At 40.9% G+C, this 26,413-nt stretch overlaps 1 protein-coding gene across 1 annotated transcript; it reads right to left on the bottom strand.

The window, feature by feature from the left end:
* Nucleotides 1-917: 917 nt before the first annotated feature.
* Nucleotides 918-2,060, bottom strand: LOC118847298 (probable E3 ubiquitin-protein ligase TRIML1). Its single transcript, XM_036755791.1, has one exon. The coding sequence runs from the start codon at nucleotides 2,058-2,060 to the stop codon at nucleotides 918-920; it is 1,143 nt and encodes a 380-aa protein (XP_036611686.1).
* Between the last annotated feature and the right edge of the window lie 24,353 nt (nucleotides 2,061-26,413).

Below are 26,413 nucleotides of genomic sequence, written 5' to 3' on the forward strand. Positions count from 1 at the left end.
GAAAGAAAATAAAAACGAATTTAAACACTAATACTAAAATAACACAAAATAAGAAAAGAAAAATAAAAACCATTCCCATGTGCACAGGAAAACAAGAAATATGATTCATACTATACAACGATAAATTTCCATTTCAAGAAAGCCCATAGTATTAATCCTGTGCATTTTATTGAGAGCTGTCCATCCTTGCTTTCTTGTAAGTTTTCTTTTGTTCTCTGCTGAATGCTTTTTCTTCGTTCTATTTCCCCCTTGTCTTCTCTACTTTACTTCTACCTCATACCTTGCCTTCCTATTGCTGAACCTGCCCCAACTCCAGGGATCCTTCCCTTATGCTCACATTCCCAATCATCTAAACACCCTTCAATAGCACCCTTTAGCCTATTCTCTCAACCTCTGCTCTAAAGATCCCTCCCTTATCCTCTTCCCCTCACTATTCCCTTAGAGTTTTATTTCTTTCTGAATTTTTTGTGCTCTTCTAGATGTATATGTAGTGTTCCCTCTTAAATTCATATAATTTTTCTGTATTGGGTCTTCCTCTCACACCTCATTGGTATGACATAACTACTCTTTTTAGCTTTTCTTAAAACACGTTTACTTTTTAAAGTCACATCACATCCAGGTCTGTCCTAACACTTTTTCTCTCTTCAGTCTTTCTCTCCTGTTACTTTTCTGTGTCCTTTTCCAATTGCTCTCTAAGATAGGTGCTTGCCAATCAGCTACCATTTTTTAAAGAGCCCTGATTTTTTGTAGCAAATATAAACAAAATAGACTCTATTGTCATTGATTTTGATAATCATGTATCACTTTATTGACCTTTTGAATATGAGTTCAAATAAAAAGAAAGTCTGTTAACACTGTTATATTTTGTCACCTGTCATAGAGAATTACTCTTAGTAATTAGCATCATGGACAGCCTTCTACTGATTACGAATGGGGCAGATAACCAGTGATCCAGGGGTACTTTCTTCTTTAGGAAGGCAAAGAGAGAAATAAGGACGAAGAGGTCCTGCAAAGGCTATGTTTGAAAAACCACGGATAAGGGATCTATCTGTGACATCATAAAATGCTATATGCCCCTTTTCATAATCAAGGAAAATGCCCACTTTTTGTATAGGTGCACTCAATTGAAAGCCCTTTTGTGAACTGAAGAGGAAGAAACGATTTTCAGATGTGAAGGCTCTTAGGGTCCATATATGCCCCGATGAGGAGGGGAGTTGCCCCTTTCTGCTGACTGAATCTTTACAAATGCCCAATTCCCATTCTGTCTTATCCCCCACCTCCACTTCCCAATAGTGTTTCCCTGAGGTAAAGGTTTGGGTCCCCAAAACAGCAAGAGTAATGTCAAATCTCTCTTTGTTGTCAGGCAGGTCCTGAGGGAAACTCCCATACCGGACTCTTTTCAAATCTTCAGACAGGATGAGATGAGTATTGGCTGATTCAGGATCCAGAGTGATATCCCTCTGGAAACTCAAGAGCACTTCTCTCAAGCCTGTGATGGGGCAGGTGGGCAAGGTAGGTGAAGCAATCTGTGGTTCCTGAAGTAGCAGCTCCTCATTCCTTTCCAAAGTGCCTTTCATGTCCTGCAGCATTTCTAAGGGCACCTTGTCCAAATTCTCCTCTACTTCTATAATCATTCCTTGAAGATGCTTGATTTGTTGGGACAGCTTGGCCTTGTTTTTTGCCAGTTTAACTAGGTTGTCTCTGGATTCCTGGCCCAATCTGTGCAAGTATTGAGATTCTTTATCCCGTAAGAACTGGTGCATTTTCCCATATTCAGAAATAATGCACTGTTTCAGAGTGTAGGTATCCTCCTTACACTGAGTCTCTCTCCTTCTCACTTCATCCAATGCCATCTTAAATTCCCCTTCTTTTTTCTGTAGGGCACTAAATGTCTTCTGGAGCCTGTCCCTGCACTTGTCAGTAGCTGTTTCCAAGGGAAGGACTTGATGATCCTTGTGCTCTGGGGCTAATAAACAGCAATCACAGAGGGGTCTCTGGTCATCCACACAGAAGAACTTCTGTTTTTCCTCATGGTGATCACAGGTGGTCAGGCCCACCATGCTCTGCAGCCTATCAGGTCTCAGCATTTTCTCAGTGATAGACAGATTCTGCAGGTTCTGGTTGGGTTCTGTTACTGATGACTCCTCTACACTCTGGGCAGCTTAGGGTTGGATTGGCTTCCTCCCTGCATTGGAGAAGACCTTCTTTGAAAATGCTATGGCCTCATTTGCGAGTCACTGGGTCAGTGAAGTAGCCCAAGTAGATGGAGCAAGTGAGATCTGCCTTGAGGTTTTCAATTCAGTCTCTTGCATTTCTGTTCCTAGGCCTCTGATGCCTTCCTTCTCAGATATTTCTCTCAGGAGAGTTCATGCTAGCTCTTCCCTTGGAGTTCAGGACAGAAAAGATATTAGCACTGGGTGGTAGGGGTCTTTTTATGTCTCTTCCTCTGCTTAGCCCTTCCCTTTACTCCTCCCCCAAAAGGTGAGAATTCTTGTCTTTGGAGAGGGCTTCCAGGCATTGCTCTAGGGCTGAATTCTCACCTTTCTTCCAGTCCCACAATTCACCACCATCTTCAAGAAAACACCTTTACTTCCTCTTAGTACTTGAAAAGGTCTCCCAAGTGGGTCATTTAGCACCAACGGGTCTCATTTCCTCATCTCAGCACATCATATTCCTAATGACCTGAGATGGAAACAGGGCAAGAAAAGACCCAAAACATCATTTCTTTCTTCAAACTGCCTCCCACCCACACCCACATAACAAACACATGTTTTTGCCTTTGGTATTTCCCAACTTAGTCTTTCGTTTTTCTCCCCTCTCACAGCTATCATTCGCTAACTTGAATAACATGGCTTTTTTTAAATATAAAGAGTATTTTCAAGAGTGACTTCTGATTCCTTTCTTCTCAGACCTCCAACTTAAAGGATATGGCTCCCTCTCTCCTCAGAAGTCTTCCCCAAAATATTTGAGAACTGAATTGTTGGGGGCCTTTGATGTTGTTGTTGTTGGAGCTTGACCCTTTTAGCTCCTCTTGTTAACCCTCCCTCATAAGGTGAAAACTCCTATGTCCCAAAACTACTTCTAGTCTCTCCTACGAGACTGTGTTTGCCCCTTTCTCCTGTTTCAGAATTATGGACCTCAAGCTTCACAGTGGTGTTCCCATGTAGGCACTTTCGACCAGAGCCGTCTGGCCCTCCTGTCCTTCAAGCCAATGGGGATTGGGTTTAAATGATTGGGTTGTTAACTGGAGACCCAGTGGCCATATCAGTATTGTTTTTGAGTGTCTTCTTTGGAGCCAGAGCTCAGAGAAGAGTGAGAGGATCATCTACAAGGGAAGAACATGGGTATAAGAACAGAAGGTAGCCATCAAAGTGTATTGGGCAAAGTATCTTGCCTTAATTTCCTACCTTCTACAAATCCTTTTACATTTTCTTTATGATAACCATTCACAATAGCTTTATTTCTGTAGATGTCATATTGTTTGATTCAGAAGAAGTTCCTTGAGGGTCCTATGGTCCTCAAGTTGTCTTATGTCTCATGGCAATTATGTTTCCATACCCATCTCCCTAGGACTTCATCCAAGATAAGCATTCCCTCTTTATATTTTTATCCATTTTTCATTTGATTTTTTGTTTGTTTGCTCATTTATTTATTTATTCATTTGTTTATTTAGTATTTTGAATTTCCCTATTCATCCTTCTTTACTTGAAGATTTTTATTTTCTTTTTTTTTTCTTTTTTGGCTAGGCAATTTGTATTAAATGGCTTGCCCAGGGTGACTCAGCTAGTGAGTGTTAATTGAGTTAATTGAGGTCAGATTTGAATTCAGGATGTCCAGAATCCAGAGTGGGTACTCTATCCTTTGCACCATCTAGCTGGCCCCTTTTTTGTTTGTATTTCTTTAGATTTCAAACTTAAATACAAAATAAAAGAAAGAAAATAGAAACGAATTTAAACACTAATACCAAAATAACACAAAATAAGAAAAGAAAAATAAAAACCATTGCCATGTGCACTAGAAAACAAGAAATATGATTTATACTATACAACGATAAATTTCAATTTCAAGAAAGCCCATAGTATTAATCCTGTGCATTTTATTGAGAGCTGTCCATCCTTGCTTTCATGTAAGTTTTCTTTTGTTTTTTGCGGCATGCTTTTTCTTTATTCTTTTTCCCCCCTTGACTCTTCTACTTTACTTCTACCTGATACTTTGCCTTCCTATTACTGAACTTTCCCCAACTCCAAGGATCCTTCTCTTACGCTCCCATTCCCCATCATCTAAGCACCCTTCAATACCACCCTTTAGCGTATTCCCTCAACCTCTGCTCTAAAGATCCCTCCCTTATCCTCTCCCGTCCCTATTTCCTTAGAGTTTTATTTCTTTCTGAATTTTTTATGCTCTTCTAGATGTATATGTAGTGTTCCCTCTTAAATCCATATAGTTTCTCTGTGTTGGGTCTTCCTCTCAAACCTCATTGGTATGACATAACTACTCTTTTTAGCTTTTCTTAAACATTTTTACTTTTTAAAGTCACACCACATCCAGGTTTGTCCTAACACTTTTACCCTCTTCAGGTTTTCTCTCCTGTTACTTTTCTGTCTCCCTTTCCAACTGCTCTCTAAGATAGGTGCTTGCAAATCAGCTACTATTTTTTAAAGAGCCCCTTTTTTTGTAGCAAATGTAAACAAAATAGACTCTATTGTCATTGATTTTGATAATGATGTATCACTTTCTTGACCATTTGAATATGAGTTCAAATAAGAAGAAAGTCTTTTAACACTGTTTTATTTTGTCACCTGTCAGAGAGAATTTCCCTTAGTAATTAGCATCATGGACAGCCTTCTACTGATTATGAATGGGGCAGATAACAAGTGATCCGGGGGTACTTTCTTCATCAGGAAGGCAAAGAGAGGAATAAGGACAGAGAGGTTCTGCAAAGGCTATGTTTGAAAAGCCACAGATAAGGGATCTATCTGTGACATCATAAAATGCTATATGCCCCTTTTCATAATCAAGGAAAATGCCCAGTTTTTGCAAAAGGACACTGAATTTAGAAGCCTTTAGTGAACTGCAAGAGGAAGAAACTGATTCTCAGATCTGAAAAGCTGTTAGGGTCCTTATATTCTCAAATGAGAAGGAGAGTTTCCCCTTTCTGCTGACTGAATCTTTACAGATGCCCAATTCCCAATCTGTCTTATCTCCCACCTCCATTCCCAATAGTGTTTCCCTGAGGTGAAAGTCTGGGCCCCCAAAACAGCAAGAGCGACGTCAAATCTCTCTTCGTTGTCAGGCAGGTCCTGAGGGACACCCCTACACTGGACCCTCTTCAAGTCTTCAGACAGGATGAGATGAGGATTGGCTGATTCAGGATCCAGAGTTACATCCCTCTAGAAACTCATAAGCACTTCCCTCAAGCCTGTGATGGGGCAGGTGGGCCAGGAAGGGGAAGCAACCTGTGGTTCCTGAAGTAGCAGCTTCTCATTCCTTTCCACAGTGCCTTTCATATCCTGCAGCATTTCCAAGGGAACCTTGTCCAAATTCTCCTCTACTTCTACAATCATTCCTTGCAGATTCTGGATATGTTGGGGCAGCTTGGTCTTGTTCTTTGCCAGTTTGAACCGGTTGTCTCTGGATTCCTGGCCCAATCTACGCAAGTACAGATATTCTTCATCCCATAAGAACTGGCGCATTTTCCCATATTTAGAAATAATGGATCGTTTCAAAGTGCAAATATCCTCCTTACACTGAATCTCTCTCCCTCTCAGTTTGTACAATGCCATCTTAAATTCCTCTTCTTTTTTCTGTAGGGCACTCAATGTCTCTTGGAGCTTGTCTCTACACTTGTAAGTAGCTGTTTCCAAGGGAAGGACTTGATGATCCTTGTGCTCCGGGGTAAATAAACAGGAATCACAGAGGGGTCTCTGGTCATCCTCACAGAACAGCTTCTCTTTTTCCTCATGGTGATCACAGGTGGTCAGGTCCACCATGCTCTGCAGCTTATGAGGTCTCAGCATTTTGCCAGTGATGGACAGATTCTGCAGGTTCTGGTTGGGTTCTGTTACTGATGACTCCTCTACACTCTGGGCAGCTTACTGTTGGATTGGCTTCCTCCCTGCATTGGAGAAGACCTTCTTTGAAAATGCTATGGCCTCATTTGCCAGTCACTGGGTCAGTGAAGTAGCCCAAGTAGATGGAGCAAGTGAGATCTGCCTTGAGGTTTTCAGTTCAGTCTCTTGCATTTGTGTTCCTAGCCCTCTGATGCCTTGCTTCTCAGTTATTTCTCTCAGGAGAGATAATGCCTGCTCTTCCCCTTGAGCTCTGGAAGGAAAAGATATTAGCACTGGGTGGTAGGGGTCTTTTTATGTCTTTTCGTCTGCTTAGCCCTTCCCTTTACTCCTCCTCCAAAAAGTGAGAACTCTCATCTTTGGAGAGGGCTTCCAAGCTTTGCTCTACGGCTGAATCCTCACCTTTCTTCCAATCCCACAATTCACCACCATCTTGAAGAAAACACCTTTACTTCCTCTTAGTACTTGCAAAGGCCTTCTAATTGGGTCATTTAGCAACAATCCATCTCATTTGCAAGTCTCAGCATGTCATATTCCTAATGCCCTGAGATGGAAACAGGCCGAGGAAAACCCCAAAACATCATTTCTTTCCTCAAACTGCCTCCCACGGACATCCCCATAACCAACACATGTATTTGCCTTTGGTATCTCCCCCCTTAGTCTTTCATTTTTCTCCCCTCTCACAGCTATGATTCACTAATGGGGATGTGATGACTTTTATTAAAATAATTTTTTTTTGTCATTAGAGACTTCTGATTCCTTTCTTCTCAGACCTCCAACTTAAAGAATAAGGCTCCCTCTCTCCTTGGAAGTCTTCCCCAAAACATTTGAGAACTGAATTGTTGGGGGTCTTTGATGTTGTTGTTGTTGGAGCTTGACCCTTTTAGCTCCTCTTGTTAACCCTCCCTCATAATGTGAAAACTTCTATGTCCCAAAAGTACTTCTAGTCTCTGCAATGAGCCTGTGTTCCCCGCTTTCTCCTGTTTCAGAATTATGGACCTCAAGCTTCACAGTGATGTTCACACATAGGCACTTTCGACCAGAGCTGTCTGGCCCTTCTGTCCTTCAAGTCAGTGGGAACTGGGTTTAAATGACTGGGTTGTTAAGTGGAGACCGAGTGGCCATATTGGTATTGTTTTTGATGGTCTTCTTAGGAGCCAGAGCTCTGAGAAGAGTGAGAGGAAGTTCTACAAGGGAAGATCAAGGGTATAAGAATAGAAGGTAGCCATCAAAGTATATTGGGCAAAATATCTTGCCTTAATTTCCTACCTTCTACACATCCTTTGACATTTTCTTTATGATATATAATCACAATAGCTTTATTTCTGTACATATCATATTATTTGATTCAGAGGAAGTTCCTTGAGGGTATTATGGTCCTCAAGTTGTCTTATGTGTCATGGCAATTATGTTTCCATACCCATCTCCCTAGAAATTCATCCAAGAAAAGCATTCCCTCTTTATCTTTTTTATCCATTTTTCATTTGATTTTTTGTTTGTTTGCTCAGTTATTTATTCATTTGTTTATTTACCATTTTAAATTTCCCTCCTCATCCTTCTCTACTTGGAGATTTTCATTTTCTTTTGGCTAGGCAATTGGGGTTAAGGGACTTGCCCAGGGTCACTTAGTTACTAAGTGTTAAGTATCTGACACCAGATTTTAACTCAGCATGTCCAGAATCTAGAGTGGGTACTCTATCCATTGCACCATCTACATGCCTCCCTTTTCTTTGTATTTCATGAATTTTCAAACTTAAATACAAAATGAAATAAAAAGAAATGAATTTAAACACTAAAACTAAAATAACACAAAATAAGTGCAGAAAAATAAAAACCATTGCCATGTGCACAGGAGAACAAGATATATGATTCAAAATATACAACAATAAATTCCCATTTCAATAAAGCCTATATAATAAATCCTGTGCATTTTATTGAGAGCTGTCCATCCTTGCTTTCTTGTAAGTTTTCTTTTGTTCTCTGCTGCATGCTTTTTACTTTGCTCTTTCTTCCCCTTTGACTCCTCTACTCTACTACCAGCTACCTTGCCCTCCTATTACTGAACTCCCGGCAACTCCAAGGATCCTTAAGTTATCCTCTTATTTCCAATCATCTAAACACCCTTCGATACTATCCTTTAGCCTATTCCCTCAACCTCTGCTCTAAAGATTCCTCCCTTATCCTCTTCCCCTCCCTATTCCCTTGGAGTTTTATTTCTTTCTGAATTTTTTATGCTCTTCAACATACATATGTATTGTTTCCTCTTAAATTCACTCCTGAAGACAGTAGTGTTCCAGAACTAGTAGCCCTCCTCGCCATATAATTCCTCTGTGTTGGGTCATCCCCTCACGCCTTATTAGTTTGACATAACTACTCTTTTTAGCTTTTCTTAAACATTTTAACTTTTTAAAGTAATATGACACTCAGGTCTGTCCTAACAATTTTTCACCCTTCAGTCCTTCTCTCCTTCTTCCTTTTCTGTCTCCTGTTCCAACTGCTCTCTAAGATAGGTGCTTGCAAATCAGCTACCATATTTTTAAAGAGCCCCCACTTTTTGTAGCAAGTATAAATGAAAGAGACTTTATTCTCATAATCTTGCATCACTTTATTGACCAATTCAATATGACTTCAAATAAGTAGAAAGTCATTTACATTATTATATTTTTGTCACTTGCCACAGAGAATTACCCTTAGTAATCAGCACCATGGACAGCCTTCTACTGATTGTGAATGGGGCAGATAACCAGTGATCCAGGGGTATTCTGTTCATTAGGAAGTGAAAGAGAGAAATAAGGACGAAGAGGCCCTTCAAAGTCTATATTTGAAAAGCCACGGATAAGGGATCTATCTGTGACATCATAAAATGCTATATGCCCCTTTTCATAATCAAGGAAAATGCCTACTTTTTGCAAAGGGGCACTGAATTGAAAGCCCTTTTGTGAACTGAAGAGAAAGAAATGATTTCCAGATGTTAAGGCTCTTAGGGTCCTTATATCCTCAGATGAGGAGGAGAGTTTCCCCTTTCTGCTGACTGAATCTTTACAGATGCCCAATTCCCATTCTGTCTTATCTCCCACCTCCACTTCCCAATAGTGTTTCCCTGAGATGAAGTTCTGGGTCCCCAAAACAGCAAGAGCGATGTCAAATCTCTCTTTGTTGTCAGGCAGGTCCTGAGGGAAACTCCCATACTGGACTCTTTTCAAGTCTTCAGACAGGATGAGATGAGGATTGGCTGATTCAGGATCCAGAGTGATATCCCTCTGGAAACTCAAGAGCACTTCTCTCAAGCCTGTGATGGGGCAGGTGGGCCAGGAAGGGGAAGCAACCTGTGGTTCCTGAAGTAGCAGCTCCTCATTTCTTTCCACAGTGCCTTTCATATCCTGCAGCATTTCCAAGGGCACCTTGTCCAAATTCTCCTCTACTTCTACAATCATTCCTTGCAGATTCTGGATTTGTTGGGACAGCTTGGAGTTGCTCTTCTCCAGTTTGACTAGGTTGTCTCTGGATTCTTGGCCCAATCTGAGCAAATATTGAGATTCTTCATCCCATAAGAACTGGTGCATTCTCCCATATTCAGAAATAATGGATCGTTTCAAAGTGTAGGTATCCTCCTTACACTGAGTCTCTCTCCTTCTCACTTTATCCAATGCCTTTTTAAATTCCTCTTCTTTTTTCTGTAGGGCACTCATTGTCTCTTGTAGCTTGTCTCTGCACTTGTCAGCAGCTGTTTCCAAAGGAAGGACTTGATGATCCTTGTGCTCTGGGGTTAATAAACAGCAATCACAGAGGGGTCTCTGGTCTTCCTCACAGAAGAACTTCTCTTTTTCCCCATGGTGATCACAGGTGGTCAGGTCCACCATGCTCTGCAGCCTATGAGGTCTCAGCATTTGCCAGTGATGGACAGATTCTGCAGGTTCAGGCTGGGTTCTGTTACTGATGACTTCTCTGCACTCTGGGCAGCTGAAGGTTTCATTGGCACTGGAGAACACCTTCTATGCAAAAAGTATGAACAAATTTGTCAATCACTGGGTGAGTGAAGTATCTCAGGCAGATGGAACAAGTGAGATCTGCCTTGAGGTTTTCAATTCAGTCTCTTGCATTTGCATTCCTAGGCCTCTGGTGCCTTCCTTCTCAGATATTCCTGTCAAGAGAGTTGATGCTAGCTCTTCCCTTGGAGCTCTGGCAGGAAAAGATAGTAGCACTGAGTGGTAGGGGTCTTTTTATAACTCTTCCTCTGTTTTGCCCTTCCCTTTACTCCTCCTCCAAAAGGTGAGAATTTTGTCTTTGGAGACGGCTTGCAGGTATTGCTCTAGGGCTGAATTCTCACCTTTCTTCCAATCTCACAATTCACCACCATCTTAAAGTAAACACCTTTACTTCCTCTTAGTACTTGCAAAGGTCTCCCATTTGGGTCATTTAGCAACAACCCATCTCATTTCCAAGTCTTAGCACATCATATTCCTAATGCCCTGAGATGGAAACAGGGCAAGGAAAGCCCCAAAACATCATCTCTTTCCTCAAACTGACTGCCACCCACACCCGCATAACCAATACATGTATTTGCCTTTAGTATTTCGCACCTTAGTCTTTCGTTTTTCTCCCCTCTCACAGCTATGATTCGCTAATTGGAATAACATGGATTTTTTAAATATAAAGATTATTTTCAAGAGAGTCTTCTGATTCCTTTCTCCTCAGACCTCCAACTTAAAGAATAAGGCTCCCTCTCTCCTTGGAAGTCTTCCCCAAAACATTTGAGAACTGAATTGTTGGGGGCCTTTGATGTTATTGTTGTTGGAGCTTCACCCTTTTAGCTCCTCTTGTTAACCCTCCCTCATAAGGTGAAAAGTCCTATGTCCCCAAAGTACTTCTAGTCTCTGCAATCAGCCTGTGTTCTCCCCTTTCTCCTGTTTCAGATTTATGGACCTCAAGCTTCACAGTGGTGTTCACACATAGGCACTGTACACCAGAGCTGTCTGGTCCTCCTGTCCTTCAAGCCAAAGGGGATTGGATTTAAATAATTGGGTTGTTAACTGGAGACCTAGGGGCCATATCGGTATTTTTTTGATTGTCTTCTTTGGAGCCAGAGCACTGACAAGAGGGAGAGGAAGTTCTACAAGGGAAGAACAAGGGTATAAGAAGATTAGGTAGCCATCAAACTGTATCAGGCAAAGTATCTTGCCTTAATTTCCTACCTTCTACACAACTGTTGACATTTTCTTTATGATAACCATTCACAATAGCTTTATTCCTGTAGATGTCATATTATTTGATTCAGAGGAAGTTCCTTGAGGGTACTATGGTCCTCAAGTTGTCTTATGTCTCATGGCAATTATGTTTCCATACCCATCTCCCTGGGACTTCATCCAAGAAAAGTGTTCCCTCTTCATTTTTTATCCATTTTTCATTTGATTTTTTGTTTGCTCATTTATTTATTTATTCATTTGTTTTTTTAGTATTTTGAATTTCCCTATTCATCCTTCTTTACTTGGAGATTTTCATTTTCCTTTTTTTTTCTTTTTTGGCTAGGCAGTTTGGGTTAAATGACCTGCCCAGGGTGACTCAGCTAGTGAGTGTTTATTGAATGAATTGAGGCCAGATTTGAACTCAGGATGTCCAGAATCCAGAGTGGGTACTTGATCCTTTGCACCATCTAGCTGGCCCCTTTTTTGTTTGTATTTCTTTAAATTTCAAACTTAAATACAAAATAAAAGAAAGAAAATAGAAATGAATTTAAACACTAATACTAAAATAACACAAAATAAGAAAAGAAAAATAAAAACCATTGCCATGTGCACTAGAAAACAAGAAATATGATTTATACTATACAATGATAAATTTCCATTTCAAGAAAGCCCATAGTATTAATCCTGTGCATTTTATTGAGAGCTGTCCATCCTTGCTTTCTTGTAAGTTTTCTTTTGTTTTCTGCTGCATGCTTTTTCTTTATTCTTTTTCCCCCCTTGACTCTTCTACTTTACTTCTACCTGATACTTTGCCTTCCTATTACTGAACCTCCCCCAACTCCAAGGATCCTTCCATTATCCTCCCATTCCCAATCATCTAAACACCCTTCAATAGCACCCTTTAGCATATTCCCTCAACCTCTGCTCTAAAGATCCCTCCCTTATCCTCTCCCTGTCCCTATTCCCTTAGAGTTTTATTTCTTTCTGAATTTTTTATGCTCTTCTAGATGTATATGTAGTGTTCCCTCTTAAATCCATATAATTTGTCTGTGTTGGGTCTTCCTCTCAAACCTCATTGGTATGACATAACTACTCTTTTTAGCTTTTCTTAAACATTTTTACTTTTTAAAGTCACATCACATCCAGGTCTGTCCTAACACTTTTTCTCTCTTCAGTCCTTTTCTCCTGTTACTCTTCCGTCTCCTTTTCCAGCTGCTCTCTAAGATAGGTGCTTGCAAATCAGCTACCATTTTTTAAAGAGCCCTGATTTTTTGTAGCAAATGTAAACAAAATAGACTCTATTGTCATTCATTTTGATAATGATGTGTCACTTTATTGACCATTAGAATATGAGTTCAAATAAGAAGAAAGTCTTTTATCACTGTTATATTTTGTCACCTGTCCTAGAGAATTACTCTTAGTAATTAGCATCATGGACAGCCTTCTACTGATTACAAATGGGGCAGATAACCAGTGATCCAGGGGTACTTTCTTCTTTAGGAAGGCAAAGAGAGAAATAAGGATGGAGAGGTCCTGCAAAGGCTATGTTTGAAAACCCACAGATAAGGGATCTATCTGTGACATCATAAAATGCTATATGCCCCTTTTCATAATCAAGGAAAATGCCTACTTTTTGCAAAGGCACACTGAATTGAAAGCTGTTTTGTGATTTCAAGAGGAAGAAATGATCTCCAGATGTGAAGGCTGTTAGGGTCCTTATATTCTCAAATGAGGAGGAGAGTTTCCCCTTTCTGCTGATTGAATCTTTACAGATGCCCAATTCCCATTCTGTCTTATCTCCCACCTCCATTCACAATAGTGTCTGCCTGAGGTGAAAGTCTGGGCCCCCAAAACAGGAAGAGCAATGTCAAATCCCTTTTTGTTGTCAGTCAGGTCCTGAGGGACACCCCTACACTGGACCCTCTTCAAGTCTTCAGACAGGATGAGATGAGGATTGGCTGATTCAGGATCCAGAGTTACATCCCTCTGGAACTCAAGAGCACTTCCCTCAAGCCTGTGATGGGGCATGTGGGCCAGGAAGGGGAAGCAACCTGTGGTTCCTAAGTAGCAGCTCCTCATTCCTTTCCACAGTGCCCTTCATGTCCAGCATCATTTCCAAGGGCACCTTGTCCAAATTCTCCTCTACTTCTATAATCATTCCTTGCAGATTCTGGATTTGTTGGAACAGCTTGTCCTTGCTCTTCTCCAGTTTGAGTAGGTTGTCTCTGGATTTCTGGCCCAATCTACGCAAGTATTGATATTCTTCATTCCATAAGAACTGGCGCATTTTCCCATATTCAGAAATAATGCACTGTTTCAAAGTGCAAGTATCTTCCTTACACTGAATCTCTCTCCCTCTCAGTTTGTACAATGCCATCTTAAATTCCTCTTCTTTCTTCTGTAGGGCACTCAATGTCTCCTGGAGCTTGTCCCTGCACTTGTCAGTAGCTGTGTCCAAGGGAAGGACTTGATGATCCTTGTGCTTTGGAGCTAATAAATAGGAATCACAGAGGGGTCTCTGGTCATCCTCACAGAAGAACTTCTCTTTTTCCTCATGGTGATCACAGGTGGTCAGGCCCACCATGCTCTGCAGCCTATGAGGTGTCAGCATTTTGCCAGTGATGGACAGATTCTGCAGGTTCTGGTTGGGTTCTGTTACTGATGACTCCTCTGCACTCTGGGCAGCTTAAGGTTGGATTGGCTTCCTCCCTGTGTTGGAGAAGACCTCCTTGGCAAACGCTATGGCCTCATTTGCCAGTCACTGGGTCAGTGAAGTAGCCCAGGTAGATGGAGTGAGATCTGTCTTGAGGTTTTTAATTCAGTCTCTTGCATTTGTGTTCCTAGCCCTCTGATGCCTTCCTTCTCAGTTATTCCTCTCAGGATAGATAATGCTTGCTCTTACCCTGGAGCTCTGGCAGGAAAAGATATCAGCACTGGGTGGTCGGTGTCTTTTTATATCTCTTCCTCTTCTTAGCCCTTCCTTTTACTCCTTGTGGAATAGGTGAGTACTCTTGACTTTGGCGAGGGCTTCCAGGCATTGCTCTAGGGCTGAATTCTCACCTTTCTTCCAATCCCACAATTCACCACCATCTTGAAGAAAACACCTTTATTTCCTCTTAGTACTGTATGCAAAGGTTGCCTAATTGGTTCATTTAGCAACAACTCATCTCATTTCCAAGTCTCAGCACATCATATTCCTAATGCCCTGAGATTGAAACAGGGCAAGGAAAACCCAAAAACAACATCTCTTTCCTCAAACTGCCTCCCACCCACACCCCTATAACGAACATATGTATTGATCTTTGGTATTTTACTTTAGTCTCTCATTTTTGTCCCCCTCTCACAGCTTTGATTCACTGATTGGAGTGAGATGGTATATTTTTTAATACAAAAATTTTTTTTAAGAGAAACTTACTTCTGATTATTTTCTTCTCAGATATTCCACTCAGAAAATATAACACTAGCCCTTTTTTCAGAGCTCTATGAGCAAAAGATTTGAGAACTGAATTTTTTGTGTCCTTTTTTTTTAAACAGTTTGCCCCTGTTAGTTCCTCTTGTTACCCCTCCCTTAGGAAGGTGAGAACTCCTATGTCCCAAAGTGTTTCTAATCTCTGCAATTGGGCTGAGTTCTCACCTTTTTCCTTTTTCAGAATTATGACCTTGAAGGTTCACAATGTTGTTCACCCCTCTGCACTTTAGTCCAGGGTTGTCTGGCCCTTCAATGGTTCAAGTCAGCGAGGATTGGGTAGAAATGATCTGAGATTTTTAATTGAAGACACAGTGACAACATCAACACTGTTTTAGCTCGTTTTCTTTGGTGTGAGAGCCCTCAGAGGAGGGAGAGGAAGTTCTACAGGGGAAGAACAAGGGTATAAAAACAGAAGGTAGCCATAAAAATTTATTTTGTAACATTTCCAGTTTGCCTTAGTCTCTTCTTCTTTAAAATGAACTAGAGAAGGAAAGGGGAAATCACTCCAGTATCTTTGCTGACACAACTCCAAATGGAGGCACAAAATGATTGAACAAATGCAATAATTCTTAAATAGAGAGGAAGTAACTTAAATTGCTAGCACCTTTGTCAATCAGTCGCTTTTAAGTGGGTACCTGGAGGTGCTCAAGGAATATAAATTTTGGGCACTGAAACTTTGGGAGATATCTTGGGGTTTACAGCCCAGATTCCTTTCTTAAGGACCACACCTTAAACCCAAATCACTCTGGCTGTCATTGATTGGCCAATAATAGTTCCCAGCCCAAGCCTCATTTGGCCATTATTTGGGCCCTGAAGGCTCAGAGTATAAATACCAAGTGTTTCCATTTTGGCCAGAAAACCTGAGGATCTTCCCCTCCCAGATTGAGGGGTTTTTTTAAGTAGATAAAAGGGGCCATTTATCCTCATTTCTTACCTAGCCTTAATCACTGAATGGGTGTTTCTTCAGTCAAACTGAAATTTGGGAAAGAATTTAGCTTATAAAGGGCATCTCAGCCATTTCCAGTTGTCCTGATTTATATCTTGCCACTGGACCCCGATGGATCCAGGAGAAAGAGTGAGGCTTGTGACTTTGCATAACCCTCCCTCATTTAAATCCACTTGCAAGTCATGGCATCACCTTCCTGATGTTTTGGTCCTCTTTGAGAATAAAGGACAAACAACAAGCTGTGAGTAGTAGTAGCTGCCTCACTGGGGACGCAACTGGCCAGTTCCTATTAGACAATGCAGCTCCTTCCTTCCTTCCTTCCTTCCCTTCCCTTCCTCCTTCCTTCCTTCTTTCTTCTCATCCTAGTCATAGATTAGGGATCTTAGAGGTCCTTGAGTCTGACCCATTTTACAGATTAAGTAACTAAAGCATAGAGAAGTAAAATGACTTGCCAAAGGTCACAGAGCTAGTAAGGGTCTGAGGTAACATTCAAAACTAGGCCTTACTGATTCTAAGCCCAGAGTTATATTTTCTATACCTGGTACCTTCAGTCTCACTTTTCAACAGATGGAGATGAAAGAGTGACAGAGGCACCAAAAGTTCAATCCTTCCATAGTCTGTTTTTATGAGGCCTGTGAGTGAAGCCTAGTTTTTAACATTTTAAATTAGACTTTATTTAAAAACCCAAAATAAAAATAAAATTTTAAATAAATTGTTTAAAATGTAAAAATCGTTTTTACCTCACTAATCTTACAAAAATAGATTTCTCACCCCCTTGATAGATTAATGAATAACATGAGCGAAATCAAGAAGGCAAAGAGAAGAGTCCAGTTTGGGGGCAGTGTGGATAACACATGGGATGATGCTAGATGGATAGAGTAGGCACAGATTGTAGAGGGCTTTTGAACATCTGGCTAACAAGTCTGGACTTTATTTGTTTGGTAAATGACAAATGACTTAAAGCTTTTGATGCCTAGTCGAGCTATACCATATCCATATTCTCATCTGGAGAGAACAAAACTTGATTCTGAAAAATAAATGAACATTAATTATTCTTTATCTAAACATTTATTAAACACCCACCTTGTGCCAGGGGCTTGTGTTTTAATAACCCAGCTAGCAGCTTCAGTGGGGGCGTAAGATCCCTCCCCCACAGCCAGCACCCAGGAGGCTGCCGGGAAAGCACAGGTTCTTTTCATCTGCTTAAACAAGGAAAGCACAGTGAAGGGGTTGACCAGCTTACTTTAATCCAGCATTCACTTAGCATACAGACAACATTCATTTAGTTCAGAGGAAAACGCCAGCATTCAGTTAGCATTCAGTTAGTTCAGGGGAGCATACAGACAAGCATCAAGAGACAGACCAAATACAGATTCATTCACTTACTTCAGGGGAAAAAACCAGCACCCTGAGGTTCAAAACATTCATTTAGTTCGGGGGAAAAATAAACCAGCACCCCGAACCTCAAAACAAAAACACAAACAAATTACAAATATCAACAGACAGACCCAATACAATTCATAGTTACCAACATCTGGGCTCGGCTGAGAGCAAGGGCTGGCCCAGAGTCACGCTTGCTTGCCACTGCTTCCCACACCAACCGGAAGAGGAAAGAGAGAGCTTCAAGCTGTCTTCTCCCCTCTTATAGAGTTTTTGACATCATCAAGCGCCGCCTGAATGACCAGGGCCTATTGGTTCTTGACTTGGCCCCTCCCCCTAGCATAGACCAGGTTCTGGAGCTAACACCTCCCCTCAGCCAGCCCCATGACTCATCACACAGGAAGTTTTGATTCCTGGTATGGTGGCTGGACTTCCTGCCCCGGAAGAGCAAGCCACAGCGTCCAGAGGCTCAATGAGGTAAGCTGAGTCACTCAAAGAAAACAAAGGCCATTCTGGTTACAGCTTGAGCTAAACTTTGAAGGAAGCTAGAGATAAGAGGTAGAGATGAGGAAGAAGTGTATTCTAGGCACAGGTGACAACCGGTACAAAAGCAGAGAACATGAAATGTTGTATATGGAACAGTAAATAAGTCAGTTTGGCTGAAATCTAGTGTGTGTGTGTGTAAAGAGGGAAATGTTAGATGATAAGCCTGGGAAGATAGTCTGGGACCATAATTCGAAGGGCTTTAAATGTCAAACAGAGGAGTTTGTATTTATTCTAGAGACAACAGGAAGCCATTGGAACTTCTAGACCAAGGGAAAGACATAAATAAACCTATGCTTTAGGAATAGCAATTTGGCAGCAGGATGGAGGATGGTTTGAAGAGGAAGAGCCTTAATGCAAGGGAAATCAATTAGAAGGATAAAGCAGTCCAGGTGAGATGTGGTAATGGGCCAAGTAAGAGGAACGAAAGAACTAGATGACACTACTACTGTTGTTACTCCAACTCCTGCTACTCATAACAATGATGATAATAATAACTGGAATTATGTTTTTAATTTTTTTAATTTGTGGAATAAAACAAGCATTTCTATTACATAGTACAACAAAAAATATTATTGCACATGAAACTGCAATCTACTATGTAGAACTTGCTATTCCTTTCAAATACACAACAAAATTATCATGAAAATTTATTTTTTTGCTTTTTTTTTTCTTCCCTAATGCTCTCCTCCTGTAAAAGCAAGCAAAGTGGGATTTTTTTGCTGGATAGAATTCTAGGCAATCAGAGACTTGTATGTGCATTGAGTTTTAGCCAATCAGACATGGGTAGTAAGTTCTAGCCAATCAGATGCCTACTAGAACTGTATGTAAAGAGAACTGGTAGCGTGAGACAGCAGACATTGAGAGAGGCAGCATCAAGAGGACGAGCCAGTGTTAAGAAGAGAAGAGACAAAGAAGAAGAATGAGCTTTGAGCTTTGTGCTAAGAGGAAACCTAACAGAGCTGAGAAGAGACCTTTAAGAGCTGAGAGGAAACCTCTGAGAGTGGTTAGGAGACCTCTGATGGCAGAGACTTGCTGAAGGAGTTTCTGAGCTGTAAAAGCAAATAGAGCTGTAGGGCAGAAACCTGCCCATGGGAAGGAGGCTTAGCTTAAGCACCTTTTAAGAGCTGTTAAAATGAACTGATCTGTTAACTCAGAGCCTCTGGCCTTTGAAGTGAATTGAGATGGTGGCACTGGTAGTACGTGCTGTTGCCCTGTTAAGCTTTGCTTTCCCAGAGGCAGGAGTTGTGGGCAGGAACCCCTGGAGCCTGCTGTCAGACAGGAGCAGGGAGAGCTTGGAGGGAACAGTCCAGGAACACCTGGCTCGGCAGGATATGATTTACATTGTTTAGAGGATTTTGGTTGGATAGAAAAAAATAAGAAAAAATCTCTAGTGGAATATGTATGAGAATCCCTAAACATCATTTTGGTTGGATATTACCTGAATCAGGATTAGTAGCTCAAGGAATACATGCATTGGCTAGAGTGATAGATTCTAATTACCAAGGGGAAATTATTGTGACATTCCAAAATTTGGGTGAAGAACCTATATAGTTTTGTAAAAGTGATGGAATAGTTCAAGTGACTATTATTCCTTGTGAAACAATACCCCATGTGAAAACTGACCCTCCTCCTGAAATAACTATCAGAGCAACTCAAGGGTTTGGTTCTACTGATAGAGTAAAATTGGGAGCTAAAGTATGGGTAAAGTGGAAGCCAGATGACATTCCAAAGGCTTCAGAAATTATAGCACATGAGAAAGATAATAACATAACTGTTGTTTATTCAGGGGAACATGATTAAGAAATTGTACCTGTAACTCATATATTCCACTGTGAATGAGGCTATGATAGTGGGTTCATGGACTCCAGAAGCACAGCTGACCCTATATTTACCCTGCTTCTCATCATTGTCTCCTTGTTTCTTTTTGGCTTTTTGTCTGTTAACCTTGTTTGCTAGATTTGTTTCCTGCAGGTTTAGTACCCTCCACCTGCAGACGACTGATGGCTTACGCTGGGTGTCACCCTCTGTCCAGGACTGTGATGTGTCACACTTGAACCTGGTGTAGACCAAGCTCTGGATGCCAGCTAAAGAACTGGCCTCTCAAATGAGACCTCTTGTTGGTTTTTGATCCCCACAGCAGCTGCTAGCCAAATTGTTGCAACAAATGGCATAGTCAGGGAGGATCTGCAGATTAAAAGGAAAGTGTGGTGTTTTGGGTTGCTGGGGTGGTTGAATGTTTCCTGGTTTGGGAATTGCTCTTTGCACTTGGGGTGGCTATGGTTGTGTGGAGCCCCAGGAGCAACAAAGGCCTGAAGGAAAACAGGCCAGTGGCAATGATGGGAGTGGTTTCCCAGGATCCCGAAGCAGGGCCCCTGAGAGATCCCTCCTTCTGAGGACTTGAGTTGATAAGCTTGGCTCTGGAAGACTGTCCTGAAAGAGTGAATGCCTTGAGATTACATTGTATAACAAGTTTTGAAACAGGAGTGGAGAATGATCTTCCTGAAGAATCCACACAAGTGGGAATGGCTGGTGAGAAGAGAGAAGAAGCAGACGAGGAGGCAAGGAAAACTGCCTGCATGAGAAGTTTGGAAAGGTGAGAGTTGTGAGCTGCCTGCATCAGGATTCCAGCAAAAGCCAAAAGGAGCCAGCTGGAGCTGGAGAACTCAGGAGCTTGGAGTTCAGCCCTGGGGCAAGATGGAAACTTTGCAGTGAGGTACCAAGTGTGCTTTTTTGCTGCCTTTCCCAGCCGGGGCAGAGAACTTTGAGGTGAGCGAAAACATGGAGAATCACCTACATCAAAATCACAATCCCAGCAGAAGCCAAGAGAGGCCAGCCGGGGCTAGACAACCAGGAACCCAGGGGCTTGGAATTCAGCCCTTGGGCAAAATGGAAACTTTGGAGCAAGGAGCTAAGTGTGCCTTTTTGCTGCCTTCCCCTGGGGCTGTTTGGGACCAAGGAGGGAAGGGTGGATTTGTTTATAGTGGGGTGTGGGAAATGCCTTGGACTTCCAGGGACCCCACCCTGTTGCCTTTTTTCCCCAATTGCCCCTCAGGACTTGGAAGCAGTGACTGGAACAGTAGGGGGAGGACAGACCCCCAACACAACTTTATTTGGAGTTTTTCTTTGAGTTGGGACTTTGGGTGCCAAGAGGAAACCTTCAACAGCAGTGTGGGGAGAAGGACCCACCCTCAAGAAGTACGTTTACTTGGCCACTTGTAGCCATAATGGCCTTTGTTTTCTTTGAATGACTCAGCTTACCTCATTGAGCCTCTGGACACTGTGGCTTGCTCTTCCGGGGCAGGAAGCCCAAAGAGCATTCCAGGAAGCAGACAACTTCCTGTGTGATGAGTCATGGGGCTGGCTGAGGGGAGGTGTTAACGGCTACGCTAGGGGGAGGGGCCAAGTCAAGAACCAATCGGCCCTGGTCGTTCAGGCGGTGCTTGATGATGTCAAAAACTCTATAAGAGGGGAGAGGACAGCTTGAAGATCTTCTTTTCCTTTTCCGGTTGGAGCCAGAAACAGTTACAGCGACAGTTACAGCGACAGTTACAGCTACAGTTACAGCCACAGCCACAGCTGAAGCAGGAGCTGCCAGTAGCAGAGCTGACCTACGGGAGGAAACTGAACAAAGACTTCAGGCCAGTGGGTAATCTTATTACCATAGAGGGGGAAACATGATTTTGCTTTACGCAATCATGCTTCTCTGTAGCCTCCTGGTTACTCTTTCAAGGCGTACTTATTGGGCCTGGAAGCTTTTGATCAATATATTAAAATGGGGTTGCTGGTTCATGGGTTGGTTACTGTGGAGCCTAAATAAATGTTTTGATTCTTCTGCCTTCTACTTTGAGAGTTTCTTATATCCGGCGGTTCCGAACGTTTCAGATATGTTTATGATCCTCTTTGAGATTATAAACTCTGCCTTCCTAATACACCACTCTGATTGATTAAAGAGATTAACTTGCTTTGAGGTGGGGTGGGGGTGGTGAATGTTTTTATTGTAAATAAATATTCTGGGAATGATTGATTGAAGGTATTAACTTGCTGGGACCTAGGGGTGGATCATGTTTGTATTGTAAACAAGTATTTGGTAATGACACTGAATATGTTTTATTTTCTTGTGAATGATATGTTTTAGTTTCCTGCTTGATTGGATCACAATGTATAATGCTTCTATTTGTTCCAGGATCCATGGCCATTTAATTTAGATTTTTGTTATGCCATGGATCCTGGAAGGGGTGGAGTGCAATATCAATTAAGTTGGGACTTTTTTTACTGTTTTAGAATGATAAATTAATTAAAATGTCTTTGATTGAGCCTTACTAGGTGCAAAGCCCCAGGCCCAAAACCCTATCTACTAGGTGCTAAGCCTATGTGGGCTTGAAGCCCTCAGAATCCTAAGGGGAGTTGCTAAGACCAGAGCCAATAGTAGGAGTCTGAGTTGTGGTTGCTCAGATAACGTTTGAAGACAGCTAAAAAGTGTATAAAAAGAAAGAACAGAACTATTTGCTTGAGGCTCTTACTCTTGGAGGCACAGGAGTCTGGACAGCCATTGTAAGAACTTCCCGGCTCACCCAGATGTTGATGGTTTCTTGGTAACTATGAATTGTATCTGGTCTGTTTATAATGTATGTTTGTAATTTGTTTGTATTTACTCTGAAGTTTGGGGTGCTGGCTTTTTCCCCTTAACTAAGTGAATGATATTTGTCTGTTAGATTGAAATAAAATTGTTAAACCTTTAACATTGCTTTCCTTAGTAAAGCAGATCAAAAGAACCTGTGCTGGCAGTGTCCTTGTTGTTGGGCTTCTGTTGGTCTTTCATCACCACAACAGCTGCTAGCCTAATTGTTGAAACAAATGGCAGGGGCATTTGGGGCAGGGACAGCTCTCCCATCCAATTTCAGCAGGAAGTAGCTATGGAAGAAGAGACCTTCATCCCTTACCACAAGATTTTGGGGCCCATTATTTCAAGGGGGCAGAATGATAGGGTGCTCGTGCTCAGGCCCATGTAACAACAATGAGGTTAGCAGCTACTATGGGGTATAAGATTCAACAATACCAGCAACAAGAGCTGCTAGCACAGGTTCTTTTGATCTGCTTTACTAGGGAAAGTAACTTTAAGGGGTCGACAATCTCACTTTAATCAAACATATCTATATCTATATCTGTATCTATGTCTATATCCATATCTATATCTCACTTTGTTCAGGAGAAAAAGCCAGCACCTTGAACTTCAGAGCAAATACAAATAAATTACAAAAATACATTATATAAACAGAGTAAAAAAACATGAACCAACAGACAGGCCTCTCATCTGTCTGACCAAATCACAAAAGTTACCAGAAAAGAACCAATGGGTTTGGATTAACAAAGACAGAGGGCAATTACAACGGCTTGCCCAGAGTCTCAACACTCTTTCCATGAGTGAGCCCCAAAAGAAAAACACCAACCTCTGAATTTATATAACCTTTTCCAGGGTAAAGGGTGACACAATGTGTGACCCACATGACCTAAAAGCGTCACAAACATGTGACTCAAACCCACATAAACTAGGCTTTCCCTTGAGGTAAGGAGTTCATCAAAGACTCCTGATTTAATCAAAGAAACAAAGGCCAGACTTATGAAGGGCACTCGATTAAATAAGTGCTCCAAAAGAGAAAACATCAAAAAAGTCCCACCTTAATTACTGATACAGCCCCACCCTAAGATATTGTTTTATGTGCTTATTTTGTGTTATCCCTGTTATATTATTGTAAAATCCAGTTGATTTCAGTTGCCCAATTGACCTATGTAATGGATAAGAAAGATCTTGGGGCTGAATGTATTGTTAACGTATTTTTGCTTAGTTTAAAGATCTTTCCCATCCATTAATAGGCCCATGTGACCTGCTTAAGTCACATGGAAGACTAAGTCACATGATACCAATGGTGGGAAGAGCTTGCTGAACAGGTAGAACAGAAAAGGGTGGAGCATAATGGAGGAAGTTGATCAGAGCAATTAGAGCTGAGGGAGAGAGAGGAAATAAGCAAAGGCAGCTAGCTATGAATTTTTGTTTGTGGGAAGGACCTAGAAGGGGGAGGGCTTTGGGATGGAGGTGTTCCCTGCATTGTTATTGTGTATAGCTTTCTTTGTTGCTATGACGGATTTGGCTTTCTGGTGTTTGAATAAATGTTTTGGTTCTGTCTTCCATATAGAGAGTCTGTTATACCTTGTGTTTCAGAACTACACCAGCATATTCATAGTCACTGCCAGTGCTATGAATATTGTGTTGGCAATACATACCCCAACCCCTCCACCCAGGGATGTCTACATAAGACTTAACAAAAGTGCTCTACATATATTCTCTTATTTGATTTTTGTAACCAACCTATACAAAAGGTACCTTCATTATACCCATTTTACATATGGGGCAACTGTGTCTTTGAAAGGCTGAGTGACTTTCTCAGGGTCATACATATAGTTTCTGAGTCTTCCTGACTCAAAGTCCAGTGATCTATCCAAGTTACCACCAAGCTTATGGGAAAGGTATTGTGAAGATTTACATGGAATTTTTCTTTACAATTTCTGATCCTCCTTTGAATAATGGCCTAAAGAAATGAAAGGTACACATCTGTAGAATATGTAGAAAAAGGGAAATTACAGACTTAAGGGTTGTTCATTTTGAGGCTATTATAATCTTAATGTGAATTCAATATGTATTAGAGGGCCCTCCTCCTAGTCCTGACTACAAAAGCATATCCATCTAGTTGTCCATCTCTAAGCTACTAAGTGGAGAAAAGAGCTAGAAAGAAGCTTAAAATTCATATGGATTTATAATAGTAATCAATGTATTACTAAAATCCCATGCTAACTGAAGGGTGTGTATTGAGTTTTTTAAACAACAACAAAAAATGTGTATATTGCAAAAATCAAAGAGAATGTCAGATACATGTCTTGCTAATAAGAAAATCTTTTTTGTTATTATTGCTTTTCAAACTGGTTGCCTAGAGATGTTATGTTTTGCTTTCTTTAACAATAGTGATCCTTGGATGAATGGAGCTGAAGGTTACTATTTGTTTTAGCTTAGAAGGACAACAGCAAGGATGTGAGGAAAATACTGAATTTAAAAGGGCATACCTAGCTGAAGCCAAGCTAGATTTCAAATCTCTCTAGATGACTGTAGACATAACAAGCAACATAGCCAACTCTTACTCAGTTGGTCTCACAAGATTGCAGTTGGCCTCCCACCCAAAAGCTATATTTAGTGAAAAGACTTTCAGCCAACTTCCTCATTCAAAGGTAAAGGTGTTCATTTTAGGCTTGTTCTAGATGTTGTCTAACAGGGATATCTCATTCATTCAGAAGATTCTACTTTAAAAAGCATGCTAATTATAATTATTTTAAAGGCTTAACATTTAAGGAATACAGCATGATGTATTGGGAAGCATACAAAAATTGGAGTCAGAGGTCAGGGTTTAAATATTGGTGCTACTACTACTAGTAAAACTACTGATAGATATATGATACTTTAAATTTTGCAGAGTACTTTACATATACTAGCTCATCTGGACCTCACAACAACCCATGGTGGCGGGTTCTATTATTATCCCCATCTTACAGATGAGAAAACCGAGGAAAACAGAGGTTCAATGACTTTCCCAGTTAGGCTCAAGGTCAAATTTGAATGCAGGTGTTCCTGACTTGATTTTTCTCAACTCTTTTCTTTTCATTTTTATATCAGCTACCTTGGTTTAAGACTTGCCAATTTCTGTATATAATTATCAGCAAGTGTCTCATACCTCTTTTCTTCTTGACTTCCTGCTCTCCTCCAATCCATTTTTCATGAGGCTGCATTAAATACCATTTTTATCATCTCATCCACACTCAAAAATATTTAATGGTTTCCTCATAGGCTGATAGATTAATTATGGAAGAAAACCTCAAGGTAATATAGTAAGTAACCTGTATTTTTATTGTTGAGAAAACCAAAGCCCAGGGCAGTTAAATGACATGCCAAGGTCATACAAGTAGACAGTGGTATAGCCAAAATTTGAATCCAAGTCATCAGATGCCAAATTGAACATTCTTTTTCACAATAACCTGTTGCCTCGTTATTTTCAGTAGCATCAAAAAAAGGCCAAAATATTATTATTTTAGCAATTGCAAAGTTTTATTCCTCTATTTGGCTTTGAAGGTACTTCATAAACCCATCCCACTCAACTTCTACAATCTTTTCCTCATTACTTTCCAATAAATATATTCCAGATGATTCATGGTCATCCCTGCCATAGTGCTCATAATCAGGCCTTCATTACTTCCCATCTCAATTGTTGAACTCCATTCCTAAATGGCCTCTCCTGGCTTTAAGTCTCTCCCCACTACATTATCAATAATAGCTAGTGCTTATATATCGACTACTACTATATGCCAGGTACTTTACAATTATTATCTCATTTGATCCTCATAACAACCCTTGAAGATATTATTATTCTCCATTTTATTATTTATTTAGCTATTATTATCCACATTTTTACAGATGAAGAAACTGAGGTAAACAGAAGCGAAATGACTTGTTCAAGGTCATAGAGATAGTGTCTGAGACCAGCTTTGAACTCATCTTTTTGACTTCAGCCCCCAAGTACTATCTACTGTGTCATCTAGCTGCCCAAATTTAGCTCATCCTGCATGCTATGGCCTGAAAATCGAGGAAATCAAATTGATTCTATTGGGTAATTGATTTCATTTTGTATCACTACCAACATTTTGTATAACTACCCTAAGTCATATTTCATTTGTCTCCAAGTAAAGTTTGGAAGTTCAGCTTTCTTGTAAATCCCTCATTGTC

This window comes from Trichosurus vulpecula, chromosome 4 (assembly GCF_011100635.1).
Source record: "Trichosurus vulpecula isolate mTriVul1 chromosome 4, mTriVul1.pri, whole genome shotgun sequence".
In the NCBI taxonomy this organism is placed as follows: domain Eukaryota; kingdom Metazoa; phylum Chordata; class Mammalia; order Diprotodontia; family Phalangeridae; genus Trichosurus; species Trichosurus vulpecula.